Source organism: Salminus brasiliensis, chromosome 3, assembly GCF_030463535.1.
Source record: "Salminus brasiliensis chromosome 3, fSalBra1.hap2, whole genome shotgun sequence".
Taxonomy (NCBI): Eukaryota; Metazoa; Chordata; class Actinopteri; order Characiformes; family Bryconidae; genus Salminus; species Salminus brasiliensis.
Window position 1 is genome coordinate 37,555,185 of NC_132880.1, and position 27,360 is coordinate 37,582,544.

The 27,360-nt window shown below is 41.7% G+C and overlaps 1 protein-coding gene across 1 annotated transcript in view; it reads left to right on the forward strand.

Annotated features, from left to right (window-relative positions):
* The window catches only part of csmd2 (CUB and Sushi multiple domains 2), a 391,624-nt gene that overhangs the window by 129,996 nt on the left and 234,268 nt on the right, over positions 1-27,360 (forward strand). Inside the window, exon 5 of the mRNA XM_072676048.1 lies at positions 2,962-3,169. Coding sequence (XP_072532149.1) covers positions 2,962-3,169 — 208 coding nt within the window. The remainder of the gene's footprint in view (positions 1-2,961; positions 3,170-27,360) is intronic.

The following is a 27,360-nucleotide window of genomic DNA, read 5'->3' on the forward strand; positions in this document are numbered from 1 at the left end:
TATATATATATATTTATATAAAAATGATATATTATGAAAGCTGACAGCATGTTGGAGCTGTTTCTAGAACTAGGAATAGAATGGTATAGAAGTGTTAGGAGTTAGGAGTCTTGCCCAAGGACTCTTATTGGTGTAGCACACCCAGACTGGGAATTGAACCCTGGTCTCTCACATGGTGTAATAGCTCACTGGCAGCTAGTGGTTTTATCTGTTGCACCACACCAACCACACCATTATTACTTGTTTGCTTAGTAGGTTTTCAAACTTTTTGTAGCCGAGGACCCCTTCTGAGAGAGTTTTATTATTACTTTATTACATGTGGATCATCACGTTTATTTAATGGAAACACAAGCTATTCTCTGTTACTGAGTGACTTTTAGCTTTTAACATTTTATTGGATTCCTGCACACTACCTGAAACTCAGGAAGGGCGTTATTAATTAGCTAATTATCTGACTGTGTGTTGGAAGCAGGGTGAAAATGTACAGAACAAGGGGCCCTCCATGGGGTGAGAACCACTGCTATAGAGGACTAAAAACCCTTCCACTGTACTATATAAAATAATTTTTGCTTAGGGAGCATTCAGCTGCTTTACTGTTGATTTACTGAATGATGAGCATAGTGATATTGTCTCATGCTTTTTTGGCTCATATCATAATTTATATTCATCCATGGATCACTATGTGTCTAAATGTCAGGGACTCCTAGGGATTTGAGAACCATGTATACTATAGTAACTATCACAGCTTTACACATTTCTCACAAATGTTACCTTGCATGCCAAACAATGTTAGGACAGCTTAGTCTTAGTCTTTCATTTACTTAAGGGGGAAAACACAAGGAACTCTGTGCCTTTGTGCCTGACAAGCTTGCATTTTGTATTATTTTCACTGGCATCTGAGAACTTTTTATTTAACAGGCAGAAATCTATGGGGATGGCTTCCAAGCTGTAGCTAGGCCCCTGTTGTGACTAGTGATTTCTGCTTTTAAAGACAATGAAACAGTGGAAGCCGTATCTCCTCACACACTTCATGCAGTGCCTTACAACCATAGGAATCATAATACTGTATAAATTGGCATCATGTCCGCATTATAGCAAACAGCAACATACACTCGGTGGGGGTGGGGGGGGGGGTGCACAAATGAACAGTAAATACATACACAATATAGGCAAAAGTATTGGGACACCTGCTCATTCATTGTTTCTGTAAAAATCCATGATTTTGAAAATAAGTTCATCCCGCTTTTTTGGAGTAACTGTTTCTACTGTCCAGGGAAAGGTTTTATTAGATTTTGGTCAAGATGTTGGATGATCACCACCCCTCCTCATCACATGAGCACCATCATTCCAGATAACATAGTTCCACTACTCCACAGCTCAGTGCTAGGGGATTGTAAACCGTTTTAGCCCATGCATGGCATTAGACATGGTGTTAGTAGGTTCTTGTTTGCAGAACTTCTCTAGATGACTATCTGTGTCAGCAATGGGTGTGCAACCTAAAGTAGCAGAATGCATTCACTATAAGGAGTGTCCACAAACATTTGGACATACAGTGTAGATATTTAGATATTGATTCACACTAATAGACATACCAGTAACATATTGTTGCTGCCTTTTGAAATGGGATATCTGGACATGGCCTGATTTAAAGCAATGTATCTAAGAAATTGCCATAATATGCATTTCATATCTGGGCAATGCACTATATGGACAAAAGTATTGGGACATTCATTTTTTCTTTCCAAATCAAGGGTATTAAAAATAGGTTATCCAGCTTTTGATGGAATAACTGTCTCTACTGTCCAGGGAAGGCTTTCTCCGTTTCCACTACTGGTACATAAGCACAGTACTGCCAGCTGTGTTCTACACTACTCAAGACTAATCACTTTACCCCTAAACTCATATGTGCTCTTGTACTACATTGGACATTGATCTTTGCTTGGTCAAATAGTTATTCTCTATAATGGAAAACCTGTTGTATACATGTATATTTCTACACAGCAGAGAAGAGAAATAGCAAGAAGGGTTATAGCACTGTTATTGGTAAGTCAACGAACCTCATTGTAGTCCTAAATAGAACTAAATAGAATTATTACTAAAAGTGCACTGACTAGTGCTGTAACTATAGCAGCTGCACCGCTAGACCAATCTTCATGGAGATCCCCGCTTCACACAACCCCAGCATCAGTTCCGGAGGTATCCAGAATGCTTGTCACCTTCCTTTGCAAGCCTTCGTAATGGACCGCAGTCTGTAAATAGAGTCCACCCCCTTTCTGGACAGAGTTCTGCTCCTTTCTGTATTGTCAGGCGGGGAGACACTGTCAGGGTATGTAGGTGAGTGGGGGATTGTACTTCTGAAAAAAGGAGGTCAGACGCCCGGGCTCAACTTTTCTCCCTGTCAGAAAGTTTTGATCCCTTCCGTTTTTCTCCAGAGAGGGAGAGGGGTGGGGGACGCTGCTGCTTTGCCTTCCCCCCTCAAACAGTCGGTCTCATTTTCCTCAGCTCACAGAGTAGCTGTCAGACACACAGCACACACACACACACACACACACACATGCTGAGAGAGAAAGAGAGAGAAAGACAGAGAGAGATTTCACTCATTGGAGGAATGGAAAGAGAGCCAAGGGGCTCAATTACCACAGCAGTGCATAAGCATCAGTTGTGGCGTTTAATTGTCTCCTTAAAACAATATTTAGGGGGGAGATGCGTTTATTGTAAGCACTAATAATTAACAGAAATCTGAATTAATCTCGCTTAATTAACCCTGTGTTGCAGCGGCTTGCATCAACCCCTGTAGCGTTCCCCTGAGCCCCCCCTGCTACAACCATGTGTTACAGTTCCTTACCGATCCAGCGATACAAGGGGTGATTTATGTACAGGACCGTTCGACACTGATCAAGCAGATTGCCTATTCATGGCCCCTCATCTAATGTATTTGTGCATGTGTGTCTGTTTTCACAGCGGACGATGGGTGTGGGGGTACGCTGCGAGGTCAAAGCGGCATCATCACCAGCCCTAACTACCCGCAGGAGTACAACAATAACGCTGACTGCACATGGACAGTGTTAGCTGAGCCAGGTGACACTATCGCCCTGGTCTTTACTGACTTCCAGCTGGAAGAGGACTACGACGTCCTAGAGGTCAGCGGCACCGACGGCTCCTCCCAGTGGTGAGTAAAAGGCTGAAGGCCCCTGCGTTTTTTCGTACTTGTGCATTTGCCTCAACCTTCACTTCAGTGAAAGGCTATTGTACTATGCATCACTTCAGTTGCAATGCTACACACACCTTAAAACACATGCACCACTGTAGAATAACACACACAGGAGTACACACATACACACCAAGTCTTATAGGAAGACAGTGATACGGTTATATTCACACACATCACACACCCAAACACACACAGTCATTTAGGATTGCACATACACATACACACATATGCAGTCATATGAGATGACTTAGAGGTAGCTACACTATACGTCCAAATGTTTGTGGACAGCCTCCGTTGGTAGGTACAGTAGAGACAGTTACTCCGACAAAAGCAGGACAAAATAAATACCCTTGATTTCAATGAATTTGAATGCAATGAACAAGCAGGTGTCCCAATATTTGTTTTCCGTACCGTGTATATACACGCACACACTCACGAACAGACAACAAGCAGACCCAAACACCCCAACCCCCAAAACAACCCCCAGCACACATATCAACTCACAGGCACGCACACATACACACACATAGAGTATGGCAGCCAGACTGTTACATACATACACACACACACACATATATAGGATGACAGGGTGGTAGCTATATGTGCATGCTCACACACACACTTGTGGAAACATGGTCATAGACAGCCATACACACACAACCACACACAAACACCCTCACAGACAGACACACACACACATACACACTGGCACATAAGTACACTCAGTGATTAAGGGGACAGTGTCAAGAAGAGAGACTGATTAGTAGATGAGTTCAGAATGCGGTGGGTCTTAGTGGGCATTTGTGTGATGAGAGAGAGAGAGAGAGAGAGAGAGAGAAGAAAGAGAGAGAGGGAGATGACTGAATGCTTTGAACTGTCACTATCAGGCAGGTACAGTCTGGTCCAACTCTTTTACACTAACTACAAGACTCTAAGTACCATGATGATGACGAGGGCTCCCGGTTGACTGGAGCCGAAGCGCCAGCCGTCATTCATGCTACACAACTTCCCAGCATGATCCCGTGCCCCAGCTGGTGTTGCAGTCTATCTTGCCAGGGACATAAAGAGGAAAAATGCTTCTGTCTCAATCATAGAATGGGCCATTTTAGAAAATGGCTCAATCTTGAAATGGTTCTGTGTCGGTCTGTCTCTTGTTCCCTAAAGCATTCTTAGGTTCTGAGCAGCTGCACACCCATTAGGATTCTAAAAACTCCAAGAGGACACAATTCCACTCGCTCAAGTACACTTTGGGTTCGACTGTGATTAGCTGTGCCGTGAGAAGCCTGCGGACTCCAGGTCATCCGCTTGGTTCTGGTAAATAAGAAGTCTCGCTGACATGGTTGCACTTCTGAACAGGGTTCAGTAATCTGATGTCTGGATGGTGACGTGCAGGGGTGTGTCATCATGGTGTGTCTTTTTTTTAAGAATTCTATTTTCTGATTTGTAATGTGATAATGTACCTGTGTAAGTAAAGTTTTACGGATCTGAGGTGTAAACATTCTTTTTGGTGCTCAGCACTTTGGTTTACTTACTTACATACCTTTATTTGCTGTCACACAAAACTTTATATCTCTATTTAGGATTTTTGGCATAATTTGAAGCTGGAGATTGTGTTTAACATTGTGTCAATTTCACTATGAATTGACCAATTGAATGCTCCAAAATGACTTATGTCAAAGATAATATAATATAATAATATTATAATATAATATAATGACAAATATGTTTACATTTATTTTCATTACTACGTTTCTATTAGTAATATATTATTCCCTATATACAGTGTTTTGAAAAAATTCCCAAATTCCTCTACTTCTCAGTTTGGTCACATTTAAGTGTTTCAGATCATCCAACTTTATTGAAGATAAATATTTATTTATAACCATAACCACATGAAAAAGTAACTTTAACTTTAACATAATAACTAGTTGTTCCAGTTATCAGGGTATTTTATATTGCTTTGGAGGAATTTTGGCTCACTCTTTTTGGCTCAAAATTGTTTTAATTCAACTACTTAGGATGGTTTTCGAACATGAACTGTCTGATTAAGGTCTTGCCATAGCATCTCTTGTCAGAACTTGTCAGACTTGTCCACTCCAAAATGATACATTTTATTTTGTTCGAGCCATCATTGATCATTGTCCTGCTGCATAACCCAACTGCACTTGAGCTTAAGCTCACAAACTCATTGCCAATTAGCATTTTTCTTCAAGATTTTCTGTTCCACAGCACTGTATTTTATGTCATGAGCCTTGGAACATACAATATCAAAAAGCCACTGAAAGTGTCTTGGGCAGCATGTTAAGAGTTGTAGTTAACTGGACAATGAGCGCAGCAGTCTGAGTAGGTGAGTAGTCTTCAATACTCTACCCTCTAATCCAACAAATAAAACGCTGATGTATTCTTAGTCATGTGGAAAAAAAGACAGAACTCTCAAGACTATTCATTTAAAAAAATGCCGGGTTAAAAATAACCCAAGTTAGGTCAATTTGGCAACCCAGTGCTGGAGCCGACATGGATGAACCCAGCGTGTGTTGCTTTTGCCCAGCTGGGTGGGGTTAACAGTTTGACCCAGTGTGCTGGGCTGTAAGTCTTTACCCAGCTGTTGGGGACAAACAACTACACTGAGCTCAAAACGTGCAAATAACTACAATTTAAAAATGTGGTTCATTGTTTAAATCGGTACCACGTGCATGTATACATATAGGCACATGTACACACACTAAATTGCTAAAATAACAATGTCATATGCAGCATATGTCCAGTTGTTTGTGGACACCCCTTCCAATGAATGCATTCAGCTACATCATGCTGCACCTCTTGCTGACACAGACATGCAAATGCACACACACAGCATGTCTAGTTCCTGTAGAGAAGTACTGCCAATAGAATAGGACTCTCTGGAGCAGATAATCATGAATATATTGGCACCATGCCTAATGTCAGACGTGGACTAGAGGGGTATAATGCGGCCCCAGATTATGCAGTGGAGCAGTGGAACTGTATTCTCTGGAATAATGGTGCTTCATCCTGTAGTTTTGAGGTGAGTAGAGAGGTTGGGGATGAGGTAGAGTGGTGATCATTCAACGTCTTGACTTCTTGTCACTGAACGCAAATAATTCTTCACAGCAATTCTTGAAAAGAATTCTGTTCTAGTTGAAAGCTTCCCTTGGACCGCAGGGATGGTTTCTCCAACAAAAGAAGGATAAACTCTTTACACCCTTTTAATGGTCAGGTGTCCTAATACTTTTGTCTAGATAGTGTATGTACAATCAGCCAATTTATTGGTAGTTACAGTAAGAATGAAAACTAGGCAAAAAAAAATTGCAGGGAAAATTTGCTCCTTTTAAACTGTTACCTTTTATAGACTGCTACCTAATAAATATGTTTGAATATACAAATTAAAGTAGTGACCCCTTAGTTACCTCAGTCCAGGCCAAAACACTCCGGCTTATTGAGCAGTGACCCTGACCTAGGAGCCATCTAATCAAACATTTCTCTCTCGCAATGCAACACACACTTTTTATTTTAAATTCCTCTCTCTCTCCTTTACTTCCTAGTTTTAGTCAAAAGAATGGAGCCTTACCATTCACATACACATTCCTCTTCCCACGTACACACACATTCATGAGGTCAGTGGAGAATTGGAAGGGCTCTTATTGGAATTGATCAATGCACACCTTTGCCCTCCTTGTTTCCGTTCCTTTAGCCCTCCCATCCCCTCCCTGCCACCAAGCATGGGGTCACTGCAGGGCCTTTAATTAAGCAGGCAATTAGCAGAGTGAGGCAAGCCGGCAGACGGGGAGGAGGAAAGAGAGAGAGTGGCGGGGGCTATGTTGTTCGACCTTGCAGTGCTCTGGACACCACCAAGAGAATATATATAAAGCCAGAGCTGAGCTTGCTGTCCAACACCAGCGCTCACACCTTCATGGGCAATTAACCTATGAATATGCACCAGAACGCAGAAGGGAAGGGTGCACAAGGAGTGACAGCTACAATGATGTAGGAGCAATTACAGCCCAGTCGGGACAGTCTGGGCTGGTGGAGGTTTTTCCTTCTCCAAATGTGCTGGATGGAGATGGTGGAAAGTGGGTGTTTTTGTTCTGCTAGAGCACACAGCATTGAGGTTTTCATTTGAAACAGATGCAACCACGCTGAAATCAATTTCACCGAGCTATTGTTGGCTATCTTTGAGATGAGAAGCAGAGAGGAAGCATTGGTTATGCAAATGCTTACCTCAGTGCTCTTATGTGCAGAATCTGAACTGGCTTGTCAGTCTTTTGGATTTGTAGCTTTAGGTTTAAGGTTATGTAACCTCTGGGTGAGGCAAGGGATCCTACTACTGTATTAATCAGTCATGACTGACAGCTGGCCACACCCCCCACTAAGCCAAGCAAATGTCGGGCTGTAGATGAAGATCTCTGTTGTTCCTTTTGTTAACGTTGGGAGGCTACAATCACACTATATGTTCAAATGTTTGTAGACACCTCTTTTAATGAATGCATTCAGCAGTGTGAATTTGCACCCATTACCGACAGAGATATGCAGAGGTATACAAACACAGCTTGTCTAGTCCCTATAGAGAAATATTGTCAATAGAATAGGACACCCTGATGCATTGACCCATTGGTACCATGCCTAAAAGCGTGGGCAGGCGTGGGCTAGAAGGGGTATAACGTCCTCCAGCATTGAGCTGTAGAGCAGTGGAACTGTGTTCTCTGAAATGATGGTGCTCCATTGTATATTTTTGGGATGAGCTGGAGATGATGACCTCACTAACACTGTTGTCGCTAAATGCAGTCAAATTCTTACAGATCCAAAATTTTATAGAAAGCTTTCTCTGGACAGTAGAGACAATTACTTCAACAAAACAGGATAAACTCTTTTTTAATACCCTTGATTTTAGAGGAAATGATGAATGAATTTGTGTTTTAGTTGCTGATGTCGGTTTACCTGTTTATTTGACTGCCTGTTGCCTTATCCGGTACCTGTAAGAGGAATTTGAGAATAAAACCATGTGAATAGATCCATGTTTTCGTATCAAAAGCTAAATAAATAAACAAATGTTTTAGGATTGTATTACAAGCTATTTTAAACCATCATGGAAAACTTTGCACAGATATTCCTGTAAGCGCAGTCTAATGGTAAAATGCTACCATCAGGCTATTTTGGTTGAGTGCAAGAGAATTGTTGCTTATTTGCACACAGTTGCTATGTTAGTAGTCTGAAATGAATGGTAGAGTGGTAAAGTGGCACAACAGTGGTCATTCTGAAGTCATTTTGGTCCAAAGTCATGCTTGCGCTATTGTATTCCCAGACCCTCTCTTACTCAGGCACGAAGACCAGTCCAGTTTCTCACTGCATGGTTGTTCTTTATTTGTGTCACATGCTTCAGTTCAGTGTAAACATGCAATATTATCAATTTACTGACTAAATACTACTGAATTATTACAATTAAGGACAACAACTCAGTTGTCTCTACTAAATATTGTTATCATTGTCAAAAACTATTGACTGTTTGTAAGTACAATGTTTTTACCAGACTTATTACATTCATTCTCATGATAGTGAGAAAGAATTAGCTGTGCTGAATTGGCTCTTCACATTGTTGAAACATGATAGCAGATGCAGTTGATTAGGCAAGACATGCTTGTTATCTGAAGTTTGCTTCTTTAGTTTACATGCTAGGCTAACATTGCTAACAAACACTGGAATGTCACCAGTCTTATCTCTCTGAATACACAGCCAAGTCTTAACAGAATTGCTTTAAAGTAATTCATGTCATGCCGTAAACTATGATGATGTGTCTGTGTGAAACAACTAAATACCTGGTTGTGTTCTAAGCAGGTTGAGGGACAATTTCGAGCATGTTCTTAAAGAGCTAAGATTGGTGACGTTCTACATCCAGTGTTTGTTAGCAATGTTAGCCTAATATCTCTAAAAAAAGAGATCAGCTTAAATGACCATATGTGTCTTGGTGAATTCATGGCGTCTGATGTAAGTGATCATTCACCAGCTAAACCTGGCAATTAGCTTGGGCAAGAAAAAGCACAAACCCGTGCAGGAATCCGGCCCTCCAGGACTGGAGTTCCCGACGCCTGCTGTAAAGAGAATGAGAGGATGTGACCTGATTGGACACCACTGCGGCATGTCTAGCCATGCTTGCTGATGATGTATTCGAAGCTTGTTGAATTCACCTTTTGATAACTGCAAGTCCTTGACTGACTCGTTGTTTTAATATGCAGTGCAGGAGCATGCAACCAGCCTTGGCGGTGTCTGAATCAGACATGAAGCACTCTGGAGAATGCCACTCTACAGCCACTTTACTGGCCTGTAGCAAGACCCGAGCAGTAATACTATTAACATCTGAGGATGCACAGTGCAGCCTACTGGATAAATTCACTAGCGCAGAACCAGCAGATACTGGAAAAAAAATGAGTTTATTGTAATTTCAAGCGTGGTGAATCAAGGATACTCAATAAACAGTTAATCTGTTTAGTGGTCTGGTGAACGCTGGGGGTGCTGTGTGTGAAGGCTTTTGCGTAATTCCAAATCTGAATGAGGCACACACTCTCTTAGAATGAGGACGGAGAAGAAAGAAGAACAGAAAAAGAGCAGGGGAGCTGTTTTTCTCTTTTTTTCTCCCTCTCTCTCCAGGGGTTAATAAGTAGGAGTAATAATCCCTGACACATTTTGAAATCTGCGAGCAAAGGATATTGTCAGAGAAGATATTTGCAAAGAGGACATAATTGTAAAAATGATTGCCCCTAATTGTATGCCTGTAAGTGTAAGTAGATGGCAACTTCATTTTGCAGAGTAAATTCACGGCAAAGAGTCTTCAAACGTCAAGAAAATGGAATCTCTTTGAGGCGAGATGACGAACAAGGCTTTCCTTTTTTTTTTCTTCATAGCCTCATAATTTTACCAATGTGCTGCTGCTGCAGATATAAATCTGACATTTTGGACTTCTTCAAACTCTGCTGAGACTGTAGAGCTGTCGATTGAACAAATAAACTTCAGAGACCCTTTAGTTTCTTCGTAAACTTTTATTTCTGATCTAAGACAAACTATCCTCGTGATAGCCTTCCCCTCACCTCTTGTTAAGGCAGTGGCCTAAAGGGAAGATAACAGCTGTGAGTCCCTTGACTCTGCATTGAACACGTAAACACACAAAGCCACAAGACCTTTTTCATCCTGTTTGTTTTTTTCCCCCCTCTGTTCTAGATCCAGTAGTTCAGAACATTGTTTACTTTGTGGGGAAAAAAATGTAGTACTACATAATTTGTCTCAGTCTTTCTTTCCCCATTCCCTCTATTTCGCTCTCTTTCTAGCGCTCCTTCTCTCAGTATACCTGCTGGGAGTTGACTGAAGTACAGTTAGCGGCCTCTATTGATTACCTGTTACCTTCCACCTGTGAAAGGGATGGGTTTTAAGGAAAGCACTGGATGGAGAATGGAACCATGTGGTAAAAAGTAATACTTTTTTGTGACTTCAGGGTTAGTATGACATATTTTACTTATAGAGTATACTCTCCAATGTCTTCTGCAAGCCTTGTCCAGATTAGGGCTGCCACAATAACTCTAAATAAACAAAAACATTTTTTTAATTTGATTAAATATTTAGAGTCTACTTAGAATCAATAATCAGTTGGCAAAAGTTGGCAATTTGCATGATATATTACAATAATCAATAAAATACTTTGGAATCCAGTCCCTGTTGGAATTTGTGTCTGCGCAAAACATGTAAATCTGTAAAGCCCTTTCCCAGTGAAGTGTAATACTAGGAAGCCATAGGCTGTATCCGTAATCACTGTCTAATGTAATCAGTGTACTATAATAAAGATGCTACAAATTGTGATGTGCCATTTCCTTTACATTCAATTTAGCATGATAGTCTACAGTTTTGGACACAGCCGTAGTCTCAGCATAGATGCTCCTCCCACACTGCATTTGATGGCTAAGTTGGCCACAGCTATCAGACTTTTATCAGTTCCATTGCGATTGCCTGTCCGCACATCTGTGTGAATGCACTTCCGAGTCTGCCTGGCAGATAATGATAATTACAATCAGGCCTTTGCTGTTTCAAAGCACTCACAATGCTGTTGCCACCTACTTGTTGGTGTAAGAACCCCTTTATGGCATGGATTCCAGAAGATGTTGGACCCATTCCTTTAATATTCTGGTCCATGTTGACATAACACTATTTACACTATTCCTGGTCACTGATCTGGTGACTGGGAAGGCCACTGCAGAACAATAACCTGTCATGTTCATGAAACTAGTTTGGGACAGTTTTTGATTTGTCACATGGTGCATCGTCAAGCTGGAAATAACCATTAGAACATGGGTAAATTGTGGCCATAAAGGGATGCACATGGTCAAGAACAATCTAATCGGCCTGCCTGGACTATTGACACAAGGTAGATTGGGCCCATGGATCCTGGCTGTTGGTGCCAAATTCTGACCCCACCATCTGTTTGCCTCAGCAGACATTGAACATTGCTGAGATCAGATCAGGCTTTGTTTTTCCAGCTTTTTCCTCAGCTGTCCAGTGCTGAGCCTATGGCCACTCAGCCTCAGCTTTTGTGTAGGTTCAATGTGCTGAGATGCTTTACTGCTCACTATGACTGTGCAGAGGGGTTATCTGAGGTTACTGTAGGCTTTCCATCAGCTTAAGTTAAAGCTGACCACTTTATAACCTTTGAAACATTCCACATCTAAAACAGATACTTTTTGATTGCAAAATCAAGCATTTCAATCTCAAAATCCTGGTGAATCTAAGAATTATAGGAAAGCTGTGCATGATTTGTTATTTATTACCATCAAAATAATTAGGCTCCAGTTACTTGATTGATCATCAAAAGAATCTATAGATGGCTCAGTTTATTCAATTAAGTTAGTCTCACACTTTCTTGCTCAAACTAGACTCATTCAGCATGCATATAGCTTGCAGCATAGGCTTAAAGTGGGACCAATCCAGTCCTCTGATGCCACATTTGTTCTTGACGGTAGAGGAGGTGCCACATGACTTCACAGCAGTACACACTCATCAGTCTCCATCCCCCTGTGAGACCTCCTGCGTCTCTCTGCAATCTCCTCTGACACTGCACCATTACTGGCCTCTGATAAACAACTTCCTGCTCCAACTCTCTCACTTGCGCCATGACCTCACTTGCTTCTGTTTTCGGCCCGTCCCTGTTTCTCCATGCCAGGAACGCAATGTTCCGAACCCGGAGAACTCGGCGAGGGCATCTATCATTGCCCGCTATTGACTGTCAGTCACTGGGCCCCTCATGCTTCGTGCTGTAAAAGCACTTCAGCTCGAGGCCGGCCTGCCAGGGATGATGGCCGCTGCACATTTCGCTTTGGACTATTGGTTGGCAGTGGCACGAGCTCAGGTAATTGGCCAATTACTTTCTTTAGATTAGAGTCTGAATTCTTTGACTTGCCATCCACTCTCACTACTGATCTGCCTCCGTGCTTAAGGACTGAGTGCGGGGAAGAGGTTTTTAGTTATTTATTATCCTGTGGGTGGTGCGTTTTGGAGAAAAAAAACGGCATGAGCTAGTATGCATTATAAATCACTTCTGCGTTTTTTGGGTAGCACTACTGCTCTGGCTCATTTGTGAAGGAGTGAAGCATGCGATTACATGTCAATTTTTGGTGTTTGGAAATCATGTTGACGGCTCATCAACAATCCAGTCGCTCCTGTCTCACTCCCTGTCTGTCTTACTGTCTCTCTCTCTCTCTCTGTTTCCCTTCTATCTCTTCTTCTCATTCCTTCTATCACCTTCCTCAGATTTAAGATCAGTTTAATATCCATGTGCGATAAGTTTATTAGAATTCTCACGTCTTGCTCGCTCATATTTAGATAGTAAAACAGCAGTGATACAAGGAGATTAACACAATTAGCAAGAAAACTCGACAGCATGCGCTATCAGCTGTGCACATTTGATAACATCCGCTAAATACAATTATTGCAACGCAATAAAGACAACACTGAAACTGCAGAGATCTAGATGGATCTAAACAAGCACAATATCAGCAAGGGTAAGGCAGTGTCCTGCTCTGGATGTGTACAGTTTGAGGATAGAAACTGTCCCTAAGACTCAGTCAACATGCATCTGGATATTTTCTCTGTGTTCTAATCTTCTGTCCTCATCATGACATCATGGTTGTTGCTGACGAAGAACTGAGTTGACCTGTTTTGTGCACTGTGACAGAACATCCTCACATTTGGTAAAAGCCTCAAAAACAAGACTTTCTTGCCTGATCAGAATTATGCAGGTATGCAGATTTAAGGACAGCGGTGTCGCCACGGTGAAGTAAATTTTTTTGTCCTGAAAATATCAGATTAAGCAAGGCAGCTGTATGAACATCATGCATTGGGAATGTATTTATTGTTAGAAAATGAGCTTCAGGTCTGCACTATTTTCAGGCCTATTTGGCTGTTACACTTGCTTGATGAATTTGACATCAGACTTCGTGAGGTATTAGCAACCCCGGCTACACTGGCATAATCACAAAAGCATTGTAGGGGTGTTCTTGCTGCTTTTTGTGAACGGAAAGCTAAAGTTAAACCTGGCCAGCTAAAGCCCAATCCACGCCTTCGGGAGCGACTGCCCCAAATGCCTTGTCGCCCCCCATGAATTTAGCAGCTGGGTGCCGGGACGGACAGGTTGTCCCGATGCAGCATCGTATCTGGGGAGATCTGCTGCCTGCCACCGCATTTGTGCCCTGCCTTACTGGCACAGCGCAGAGCCGGCTGCCGAAGCGAAGAGGAGAGGAATATTCTCGGTTACAGATATCAAAACCTCGGTCTGTCTCAAGGCTGTGTGCGTTGCCATGGTAACGTTACAAATTTTGTTCGCCAGTGATAGAGGGCTGTCAGTCATGCATGTTTATTAGCATATTAAGACCATGTTCTCAGAGCAGTCTGAGGATTGCATTTTGCATACACTTCACTTAACACCCAAGCATTGTATTATACAAAAAATTCCATATATCAGATTGTATTCCCAGGGATACAAACCAACCAACAAACAAACAAGTAAGTAAATAAATAAATAGATAGACACATGAATGAACTCTATACAGGGGTTTCCCATATCCGGTAACCAAACACTGCTATGCTTACATTCATTTGTTCTTCTTCTTCTTGTAGGACACCATACCACATGCCCGACGTCCTCAGACACCAAGACAACGCACAAAATAAAGTGTCTTTGACAGAATATATATATATATATATATATATATATATATATAAAGATATTTATTTATCAAAAATAACAGTGCTCCACCCAGCACACACCTGTCCCCTGTGTTTCCTAAGGTTAATAGACTCCTTTCAACTGATGTCAGAATTAGCTGAGTGAACCGGCACTTTAAACTTTGAGGACAAACAGTAGACAACAAAGTGGACAAGTTGACCTTGTTTTAGTTGTGAACATGAAATATGAAAAACAGAAGCTCCTATTTTTTGTGGTATTGCAATCAGAAACACCAGCAAAGAGAGACAACTTTAGCGCCAAAACAACAATATCTATTGACTCTTTTTAATAAAGAAGATAACCCGTATTGAATACTGGTTTGTTTGATTTCTCTTGTTAGACAGCACCATTTGTTATTTACATTCCACACACTCGTCTTACTCACCCCCCAACATGAAACATGCAAAGCAAAACCATGATAACAGACATTGTGATGACATTGCTGTAAGCGGTTTATGAAGGACTGAGTTGGATTGACATGAAGTGGCAGCAATTCTGATCTGTCTGTACACTGGAAGGTTGCATTGTCACATATACACAACAAATAGCCATAATATTAAATCCACTGAGAGGAAAAAAGAGCTCTTTAGTATGACCCATTCTCATTATTCACAAATGTGTGTAAAGGCAGACTACATGGCTATGTGCTTAATTTTTTTACACCTGTGGCAATGGGACTGAATGAAACACCTGAATTCAGTAATTAAAAGGTGTGTCCCAATACTTTTGTCTATAAGGTATACATATTAGGCAGCAAATAAACAGTCAGCTCTTGAAGTTGATGTATTGGAAGCAAGAGAAAATGCTCAAACATAAGAATCTGAGCGACTTTGGCAAGGGCTAAATTGTGATGGCTAGACGACTGGAGGTCCCACCTCACAGCTTACAGGACTTAAAGGATCTGCTACTAGTCTTGGTGCATGATACCATAGGACCCCTTTAGAGGTCTTCTAGAGTCCATGCCTAGTTTGGTCAGAGCTCTTTTGGTGGCATGGAGGACCTACACAATGCAATGCAGATGATACTATTAATGTTATGGCTGATTGTTGAAGTGTGAAAGTGATCATATTTTAATTACGCACACTCACACACAGTCAAAACATCGGTCAAATATGAAGAACATCATTGAATGTGGTCCACTTTTAACTGCTGTGTGAACAGTGCCTGAGTTGTATGGCACAAAGATGACAATTTCTAGTGAAAGCCCATTATTCCCAATTGGTGAATGGCTCCCCCCAGGTTTCCTAAATGGAATGATCTCTTTGTCGTGCTGACATTGTGTGTGGATGCTGTCACTTAGCCGGCTCTGTTGCATCACTCCCGTGTGTGGTTTCATCATCATTGCTAATTAGACTACCTATAAATCTGATGATGTGTGTGTTTATTTTATTTGGCCACAGTGTTTTGGGTAAAGACTGGAGACTGGAGTTTGAAGCTAAGGCAACGACTCTGAGGGACTGCTTTTTTCCACCACTAATGGTCTGCCTGTCAGAAAAACAAAGAGCCATTTTCATAGATGGAGCTGTTCAGGCCTAATTATATCAAGTTGAAGACTGACTTATGTGGTATTATTGCATTGAAGGCTGAGCCATATTCCATAAACAACATCATAACACAGTGGAACAGTGGAAGATGTTCATGGCTGATGATGTTCTGTATCTTTTTTCTTCTATTTTCTATTTTTTTTTTTTTTGGATATTATCCTCTAATAGATACAGCTCGTATTCCCCTGGTTGAATAATTCTATTCAGACCATGCACAGAATTTATTTAACTGGTCCGATAATGAGGTGCCAGGAGTTGTAATGCTGTCTTTGACTTTTCTTACTGGTTACAGCTTGCGCTCCATGCCGCAGTTGGTTTAGGTGGGAATCCCTGCTGAGTTCTAGCACTGTGTTTTTTAATGCTGTCTTTTTAGCCTTCTGGCCACTCCTCCACTCCGTACCTAGATACATATAGTTCTCCGTCGTCTGAGTTGAAGACAGCGGTCTGTTGTTTGTTTTTAATGTGATCGTCATTATTATACAGGTTTTTTTTTATGGTAGAGGTTTTAATTTGTTTTGCTGGGAAGGAAAGATCAGTTCGACATTTGATGCGAGACGCAACCACCTCTGTATAGTCATTAAAGTGTGTGCTGGTCTCTTTGAATCCCTTGCAGTTCGTGACAGAGTGTGAGTTGTTCCTCTGCTTTCTAGACCAGAGCTGCACAGACCTCGCTGTGGGGGGTGATGTCTTCAGCTGTGTTTTTTATGCCGGACTTAACAGCACTGAGACATGCTCAAACTCTCTTTCTCTCTTTCTTCCACCGCTACCACCACCAGCCCCTCCTCCTGCCCCCAATTTCCCTTCTCCTGCTTGTTATTATTGAGATGGCATACATCATCTGGGTATGCATTGTCTAGCGTAATTATCTGATGAAGTCATTCTAAAGTCATTCACCGTAAGTGCAGATCGCTGTTCTACACCTCCTGAGCCGCTCCATTTGTGAAATAGGACGAAGCCTAAGCCAAGACAAACGTGTGCAGATGCATGACGCATGGAAATCTGATGAAAAAAGTGTCACGGATGCTGCCTGCTCTGCGGCTGAGATGCGTGTCACAGATAATTACATCAAAAAATGAAAAGCAGGCCAGCGTCTTCCTGCGGTGGGTGATATCAATGCCATTTCTCTACTGGGTGCCTCTCTCATTTCACACCCTTTCTTGTTTACCCTCCCCCGCTTTTGCCTGGCGTCATTTTTCCGCATACTGTGTCATGAAGCGAGAATGTGTGTGTTTTTTTTTTCCCCCTTGTATTCCAAGAAAACTGTCTTTCACATTTACCCACTCAGTGTCTACTAATGCAATACACCAGATCAGTGTGGTAATACTGTGTCAATTGCAGTTCTTTTTTACTTACACCTTTATTACAAGTATGCTATAGTGGAACCCAGTGAAAAAAAAGAAAACACACACACAGCTGGTCGTCTCAGTGCTGGGCTGTGGTAGTTTTTCAGGGAGAATGGCAGGGACATGTAGCCTGACAGCCCTGTGGAGGAGGAGGTTGACAGCTTGATGGAGGTTGAGAGGATTGACATCATGGCTTTGATTTAGAGTGGTTGTAATGCAAGCCATTCTGTATAAAGCTAACGCAGAGCTCCGTCTCGGCTCGCCTGACGTTGTCCTTTCAATTACAGCGTGGGGCCACAGCCAGCAATCAACATGCAGAGTATTCCATATGCTTTCACAGAGTGAGAATGCTCGGGAAACTTACATGCCATGAATGGCCACACAGTCCCACACTCCATATGATATGGAGGAGGTTTGTGTTGAACATGCATACAGAAAGTGATGGTTTGCCAAATCGGCTTGTTCGCGAGAGCAGTCCGGACGCAATGTAAGCCAGGATGCTGTTGAAGTTACAATGCCACGTTATGACGCTGTCATCCCTCATATCTTCAGAATGGCAACTTTACAGGAGAAAGGACAAAACCTTTAATCTTTAACCTAACTTTTTACTATTCCAAGTGATTTTGCAGCATTTCTGTTGGTCCATTCATCATGAACTGCTTAATCAGACCTTGTCAACAGCTTTGCTAACTTGTGCACAGTAGGGAATACACTTGCCTCCCTCTCTTCTTTCTCACCCTCCCTCTTTCCATGTATCCTTCCCGTTCTCCCTCTTCATCTCCCTTTCCCTTCCCACCAACTGCTGAAGCAGCAGATTAAGTCTGAAACTATATTTTGGCCTCTCATCCAGGACAGTGCGAAATCAATAGCTGTCTTTTTATTCACCCCAAGGCACTCCTCAAAGCCTCTTTGTGCGAGTCAGGTTTTATTTAGACCTGCCTTGGCTTACCGTCTCAATTCGCACCACGCCATCCATCAAAATTGCATGGATGAACTTTGCTTAGCTGGTCGTAGGAAGCAGCGGACCCTCGTCTTCTTGTTTACAGCCAGCCGGAGTGCAGCACCGTGCTTGTCAGCTGCTGTCGGTAGGCCTACTTAGCAAGCACTTCGCTGAAGTCACTGAGAAACAAAAATGGCCAAGGAAATCACTGTTAACAAGCGGTCAGCATTCCAGCATATTCCAGCAAATTTTCATTCTGCTGCATAGCCTTGTTTTTTGCGGGCAGAGACGCTCGTTGCCAGCGTATTTGATTTATTTATTTTTAGTTTGTTTCCATGGAAGTCTTTTTTTTTTTTTTTTTTAAGTGACCACTGCTGGCCATTTGTGTCTGTGAACAAAGTGAGATTTGTGGTGCAGACGGCTATAAATATCACTGAGGCCACATGGTGTGAAGGTGAGCTGCGAAACCATTGATTCTGGCCTCGTGCACTCTGTATTGGCCCCTCCGGTCCATTTAGCTCTATGCCCGCTGCTTGCACAGCAACAGGCCCACACTGGAATACACAGTGTTTATGGACTAGAGAGCGTGGCCGCTTAACGTTAGTGTTTATCTAAGCATGTTTGTTGCTGTGCAGGCTTTGTCCTGTGTAATGACAGTTGAGGACACTGAAATGAGAGATTAAAGGTAATGGATTAGATCACTGCCCCCCTCCCTAACTTTAATTATTCATACTGTATTTTACAACTGATTACTAAGCACTCAACTTGTTTTTTATTAATGCTGAGCAGCTGCTGCGACTGCTGCGTTTTTACAGGCGTTACTTATTAGGGACGTAGTTGAGGGTTAATGCACATCATTGAAATTAAGAGGTTACTGCTGTCAATAAGGACATTAGAACTTCCCCACAAAATAAACTGTGGCTCATGGCTTTGCATGTGATGGTTAATTATGTTTATTAGGTGAAACATAACTTAACCTCAGATACAGTAGGGGTTCTAGCTTGTACACTCTTCACCCCTTAAACAGGCTGTGGACCGCTGGTAGTACAGTGTAATATATAGTATATTATAGGTGTGTGTGTGTGTGTGTGTGTGTGTGTGTGTGTGTGTGTGTAAAGAACCTTTTAAAGGTTTAAAGAAATCAGTGTAAAGGTTAGTTAGCAATTTAAAGGTTCTTTACACGCACATCTCTTTTACTAATATGGTTCTTTATGGATCCAAAAATGGTTCTTCAATGGCATCTCTTTGTATGGTGCCAGACCCCCTTTAGCATCATTCTGTAGTAAATCTTATATTTTTATGATAAAAAGGCTGTGGAGCTTGAAACTGATAGCACCTGAAATGGGGGGACACATAGAGCAGTCACAGAACACATGACTGGGTAAGGATAACAGAGAGATAAAAAATGTAGACATGGGGGTAAGGCAGGAGCTATTACTGACACCCTTCCCCATGTCCTACATCTCAGTGGGAGACCTAATCAGGGTGAGCCTTTGACAAGGTTAATTGACCCACACCTTGACATGATGATCTCACTGATGTGGCATGCAAATATCATTTTCCCTGTGTGTTCTCTGTGTGCCCTGTCCACTGCTCAGATATTACAAAATATGAACCATTTTCAATTTTGATTGCTTGCAAACCTAAGGGATGGCAGGAGGAAAGCTCTTCATGTTTGTAATGGAGCCATTTAAAGCAGTCATGCTGTGTGGACATTAGCTAATCTAACAGCTGATGCAATATTCTTGTAAATAACATAAACAGCTTTACTTTGGAGAGGAGAGACAGTAAAGACCACTGGCAACATCCAGCAGTAAGACATGATCAAACAGGCAAGGAGAGGTTAGTGGGAGTACTACATCAAGAAAACTGAGTACAATGAATGTTGAAATGAGCATAGTAGTGGTAATAACATGGCTTGCAACACCCAAATGAAAATGTAAGTATAAACTGTACTAAAATTCAGTTAAGCGCTTAAAGTGATGGCACAGAATAAGTATGAAAATCTGTTGTACAAGCGACAGAACAGGTGGAAATAAAAATAATAAATTAGGTGTTTCAGTGAAGCACCATGGTTTGGGATGAATGAAACCTGAACTCTGCCCATTACATCAGATCCACTTACCATATAGCAGCACTTAGTAGTTCTAGAATACAGACTGTAGTCCATCTGTTTCTCTTCTCTTTTTTGTCTCCTTTCACACTGTTTTTCAATAGTCAGGACCTCACAGGACCACCACAGAGCAGGTATTATTTGATTGGTCATTCTCAGCACTGACTCAGCATGGTGGTGGTGTAGTACAACAATCTGTAATTCTAGAACAAGTTCAGAGGTAATTCCAAAACAGAGCTGGTCATATATATACACCTGAACCTTGCTTATGAGCATAATTCATGATTCAGTCCTTCACTTGCTATTTTGACCTGTTTAGCGAGCGTCTAAAGCACTTATTTTTCTCCTAAGTAATCAAATACCCTGAAACAGCTGTTTTTATGCTGCGTCATGTCTTCAGCCTGATGTATTCTGTGATTTTGTTTGCGTTGCACCTGTTTCCATTGTGGGCCCCATACCCTCCACTAACTGCTTCCCTGCCGAAGATGGCTTTTATCACCGCTGCTGTACTTCGCATTGCTTTCTGCCAGAGCCTGTACAATGCAGGCCTGTTTTTGTTTGCCTAAAGAAAACTGTTAAACGCTTGAAAGCCAATTTGCAGCACAATAGAGCGGCGAGGCAGAGGAGAGAAATGGTATGGCGCGGATGTTGCAGCAAATGGTGCAGAGAGTGTGGAGCATTACTGTGCATATATATATATATATATATATATATATATATATATATATATATATATATATAAGAATAATGTTTCTCTGAAACTGATAATGGCTAGTGCTGGACTAAATTACACAGGCCAATGGAGACCCTCCAATTGAAAATCATTTCCCACCTCCAGGTTTAATCGGTTTTTATATCTCCTATAGTGATATAAATGGAAGTAGTACCACAGTCCACGGTGGAAAGATAGACTCTCACCCCTTACAGAACACAACAGGAAACTAAGCTTAAATCAGTAGTGCAAATAGCAAACTGTTTAAATGTGAAGGCAATTTATTGTAATGGTTATTTATGACTTTGTATGAGTGGAGAGTGGAAGGTCTACCGATGGATGGATCATGCTAGCTCTTATTTTTAAAGTCTGGTATTTAAGAGCATGCCTTTGTTGTGAATTGTCATTGTTTATTTAGTGAAATATTGATCAGTTCGATAGAGAAGAAAAGAGTAAAGGGACTCTCAGAATTCTCAGAAACAGTGTTTTCTTTTCTCCTGATCTCTAATCTCAGCCACACTCACAGACACCCACACACACACTCAAACACAAACACACACATTAACATGATTAATTCATTTTCATCCACAGTAGATGGTTATGCTATTTGCATAATGAGACTTGGAGACATCTTGCAGTCATAGCAAGATGTAGAAAGTAGTAGGTCTTTTCAGAAAGGGTTTTTTACTGTGTAAATTCAGATTTTGTCTAACAGCAGACATACGTAGCTGTGCAGCCAGTCTCCTATGCCTATGTGCATGTGTGTTTGTGTGTGTGTGTGTGTGTGTGTGTGTGTGTGTGTGTGTGTAGTTCTGAACCACTTTTTAGCCAGTTGAGAGCAATTGCATGGGGAAGGAGAAGAGTATAGTGAAGTTGTAGTGAAGTTTTACTTTCGAGCTGTTAAACTATTTGGCTTTTAAGCTATTTAACAATGATTTGCGAACAGTATATGCAGACGTCCTGAAGTGAGCCAATGCTCAACAGTAGCCCACCGCAAAGAAGAAAAAAGATGGAGAATAATGTGTCCCACCATACGCTCCAGAAAGACTTTCCAATAAAAAGATGTGCCTGGTTGTCCCCTTTCTTGTGTCAAATCAGATCCAAGCTCCACCTTCCAAATTCCCCTGCACTAGACTCACAAAAGGAGCATCCAGACTCCCCAGAAGGTCAGCACAGAGTGTAGTGTTGGCTTTCATATTTATACAAGATGAAGAAATACAAAACATACAAGGGATATAACCATAAAACCAGACCTACCACCAAAACATCAGCAGCAGATCCTAAAAGTCCTGACCAGACAGGCTAGCCTTTCCCATGCACACAAATGAGCCTTGGGCACCAGTAAGCCTGTTGCCAGTTGTTTGACCGGTTGTCCTTCCTTGGAGCACTTTTGGTAGGTACTGATTACAGCTTTTGCTGGAGTCACTGTTTCTACAGTCCAGGCAAGGTTTTCTACTAGATTTTATAGCATTGTGGTGAGGATTTGATTGCATTCAGCGACAAGAGCATTAGTGAGGTCAAGATTTTGGATGAACTCTATCCCACATCGTCCTCAACTCCCCAATTCTTAAAAAACAAAATCTGTCATTGCAGAGAACACAGTTCTACAGATCAGGAAGGCATTAGATTCATGTTTATCTGCTCCAGAGAGTCCTATTCTATTGGCAGTACTTCTCTACAAGGACAAGACAAGCTGATTGGTGTGGTGCAACAGATAACACCACTACCTGCCAGTGAGCTACCACACCACGTGGGAGACTGGGGTTCGATTCCTGCTCTGGGTGACTGTGCTGCACTACACCAATAAGAGTCATTGGGCAAGACTCCTAACATTAGGTTGGCTCACCCCTGTAAGACGCTCTGGATAAGAGTGCCAGCTAAATGCCTTAAATGTAAATGTCTGTGTGAGTTAATGTGCAATCTTTGTCAGAAACAGGGGCAACTTAAAGTAGCTAAATGCATTTATTACGAGGGGGGTCCACAAACAGTCAGACATATGGTGTATATTGTATAAAAGCAAACCTGTAAATCTAAAGTCTTGTCTGTGTGTGTGTCTGTCTGCATTCCGGAATCAGACTTTTAATCACACGGATCTTCAGTTCCAGTATCCCTCTCTCCTCCACTTCTCTGCTCCTCAATCATCTCTTCACTTTCTAAGGGCAGCAGAAGTTGCCAGACAGAAGTCATGAGGTCATCATAGCTTTATGAGTGATAATGAATGGCTCAACACAGCTCCACATGGTGCCATCAACACCTTGGTTCAGAGTACAGAAAAAGCTCCCAGAATAGAGCATTCCTGTATGTCAGGTCAGATCTCCTTTGGTGGAGAAATGTACTGTTAAATAAAGGAGTAACATTCTGTGTACTTCCAGATGTAGTGTGTGCCTGATCATTGATGATAAGACATGGAGAGAGGTCATGTGGTTTTAAAGGACGCTGCAGAATAAAAATCAGTCTATAATCTCTTGTAACACATCTGCATATTTAGTTCTTACAAGACAATAACATCTCCATGTCATCACTTATATATTTATATTAAAATATAAAAATAACAGTGACAGAACAGGAACAGCTACAGTGAAAGTAACAGCAGTAAATACATTTAACCAGCAATGCAAAGGTAAACATGGTAAAAAAAAAAAAAAAAAAAAAAACAGAAAGGTTGAGCAGCTTAGATGGTTTCCACTTCTAGACACTTGCTAGGCTGTTGCTAAGTAGTCACTATATAAAAATATGAAAGTTTTTGCTAAGCGGGTGCTAAAGTGTTAATACGACATTTAATGGTGGTTGCAAAGGTGTTACAGGTGGTTGCTATAGTGGATTTCGTGGTATTTCAGGTGGTAACTAAATTTGTTGCTAATTTGGTGCTATGGTGGTGTTTTAGGTGTTCCTAGGCAGCCGCTATAGTATGCCAGGTGGCTGCTGTGGTGGTTGCTATGGTATTTCAAGTGGGTGCTAAGGCATTACAGGTGGTTACATGGTAGTTTCTTTGGTATTTTAGGTGCTTTTAATTGGGTGTTATGGTGTTGTTAAAGTATCCCTAGGTGGTTGCTGAGGTGCACCAGGAGGTTCCCAAGTTAATGGGATGTTGAGGTATATCCAGATGATATGTGGTATGCCAGGTGGTGGTTGCTAAGGTGTTACAGGTTTGCTAAGTGGGTGATGTGGTGTTGTTAAGGTCCACCAGGTGGTTGCCAAGGTGCTGCCAAGTGGCGCTATGGTGTACCTCAAGTGATTCAGTTGGTTGCTGTGGTTGCTATGATGTCTAAGGTGATAAGAACAAAATACATAACATAGTTGTCTTTGCTGCTATACAGAAAACTACAAAAATGTTAACAAATTGCAATTTACATATTTGTGTTAATTTAATCGATAATTCTGTTAACCAGAATATGTCTTTGACACTACCTCTAGTATGTACTGAGTTCACCTACAGAATGTCTTCAATTTTAGCCCAACACCTGGATCACAGTTGGATAGTTTTGTGGTCAGTGGGGAGTTTTACTCCCATTGAGGAGTTATGGTGTCCTCTGGCTCAATCCACTTCCTTTGTATCAGCGCATCCCTGCCTGCCGGCTCCGTCTCATTGAGTTCCATTGGTCACGGCTCAACATGCCTGACCAGAGAGCAGCGTTTCCCTCAGAGTCAGCAGCTGCACCGACAGCTCTCAGAATGGCTGACTCCTCTTAGGTCAACACAAATACACCACCGTCTGTCTGACACGCTGCATCAGTGAATAGAGATATAGATGTAGAGACAGCGTTTACTGTGCACAGACACACACACTCTCAAAAGGACACATGCCAAGTCAGAAAAGGATTACGCACTTTAGAGCTCAACTGGCTCTATCCTGTGTCCACATCTGTGTCCTGTCCATAGACGTACACACCTTTTTAGTTCATGCTTTAGTAAGACTCAGGGTGGCCAGCTCTCTGTGCGTAGAGGTACACTGGGTGAACTTTTTCTTGTCATTGTTGTGAATGTAAATGACAAAATGATGACAACAGTATATGTCAATGTTTGAGGACACCACTTCAAATGCTTTCATTCAGCTACTGTGAGTTGCACCCATTGCTGAAAGAGATGTGCAAATGCACACGCACTGCTTGTCTAGTCCATGTATAGAAGTATTATGGGACTCTGGAGCAGATAAACATACATTTGTTGGCATCATGTTTAAAAGCTCCCCCGAGCATCGAGCTGTGGAGCAGTGGAATTGTGTTCTCTGGAATAATGGTGCTCCACCTATTCATGAGGTGGGGAGTTGGGGATGCGTTGGGAAGTTGGGGAGGTGGGGTGGTGATTATCCAGCATTCTGACCTCACTAATGCTCTTGTTGCTGAATGCAATCACAGCAGTGCTCCACAATCTAGTGGAAACCTTTTCCTAGATAGTAAAGACCGTTACAACAAAAAGCAGGATAAACTCTTTTTTTCATACCATTGATTCCAAAGAAAACAATAAATGAGCAGGTGTCTCAATACCTTTGTCCATGATGTGTATATTAAAGAAGCTTTTTATTACTATTACAATTACTTACTATTACTTAAACCTCATATCTCTGAATGGCTCACTTTATGTGAGAAGCAAACATGTCACTTGGGTTGGTACTGATTTTGCTAGATGGTTGCTATAATGTTGCTAAGTGGTAACTAGGTGGTTCCAATACTGTTGCTAGGTTGCTGCTGTGGTGTTGCTAAGGGGTCACCATGGCATCCAGGTGGTTCTTATAAAGGTTAAGTGGTTGCTAGATGGTTGCAATAGTGTGTTTAGATAGTTGCTATGGCATTTTTAGTGGTTACTAGGCTGTTTCTAGGCAGTTCCTAGGCAGTTGCTCTGGTATCCCAGGTGGTTGCTGTAGTATTGTTAAATGCTTGCTAGCTGGTTGCAATGATGTTACAGGTTGCAATAGTATATCAGGTGGCCATATAGTGTTGATAACTGGTTGCTAGATGGGTGCTGTAGTGTTGCTAGGTGGTTGTTATGGTAAGTGAGGTAAGTGCTTTGGAGTAGCTTGCTTAGTAGTTGCTAGGCTAAATAACAACAAAAAAAATAAATACATTTAAAAGGCTTTGATATGATAGCATTGATAATATTGTGCAATAATCAATGGTAATAGAGAGTCATTAATTAAACAAAAAGGACAAGAGTAAAGTAAATGCGATTTATTTAAGTGTGTAAAGTAAGTAAAGGATTTGCGCAAGGGTGCATGTGTGTGTGTGTGAGAGAGAGAGGCAGGGAGAGAGAGAGAGAGAGAGAGAGAGAGAGAGAGAGAGAGAAGAGAGAGAGAGAGGAGGTACTGCAGGGGTTTACCGACCAGCATTTCATCCAGGTTCTTTCCCTGTGCACATGCCGGTGCATGTGCAGGCATTGTTTTCATTGCTGGCCAGGGTGCTGAACCGGTCGCTCTCCAAGGTGCTGACAGGTTTTGTGTGGATGCCTGTGGTGCTGTGAGGGCCTGCAGCAATGCCGCACAACACAATATGTTATGTAATGTAATATAACATATAAATAAATAAATACATAAATCCATCCATCCATCCATACATACATACATACATAATATAATAATAATAATAATACAGTTCTCTGCAAAATCTCAACTAAGCTTTCATCGAGAACCATTCTCAAGCACAGCTGGTATTCTTGAAGTGGTTGAAAAAAAGTAAAAACAAACAATTTTATTTTGCTTTGTGTCTTTAGGGATGGGGAGGTTATCAAATATCTGTGGCAGGTGATGCTATGCAGGCGAGTGTTAGAGCACTCGAGTCAATATTAAGCACCTCTTGCTGTCCTGTTTGTCTTTTCAGCAACTGTCCACACTCAACACGTCTTTTCACACAGCAGCTCAAACAGCTTTATTTATGTATTTACTCTCCTGCTCCTCGCACATAACCCACAACTGTCTGGAGCACAGCCACCTGCGTCCCAGAAATATGCCAGGCTGCGTGTGTTTTTTTTAGTCACAGATATATTTACAGTGTATCCAGTATGTTTGTGGAGCAGGCTGTGGAAAGATTCTCTTCTCGAGTCTGGAATTTTTTCTTCATATGGTGACACTTGTATGCCCTGAATGTATTCATAGAGAAACCTTTATGAGCTGTGGTGAACATGGGCAGAAAGACAGATCTATGGTGCAAAATCTCAGACTGCACCAGTCAAGATCCAAGAGTCAAAAAGTGAAACAGTATTTGCTAGTTCGGACCATGCTTTCAGTTTATATAG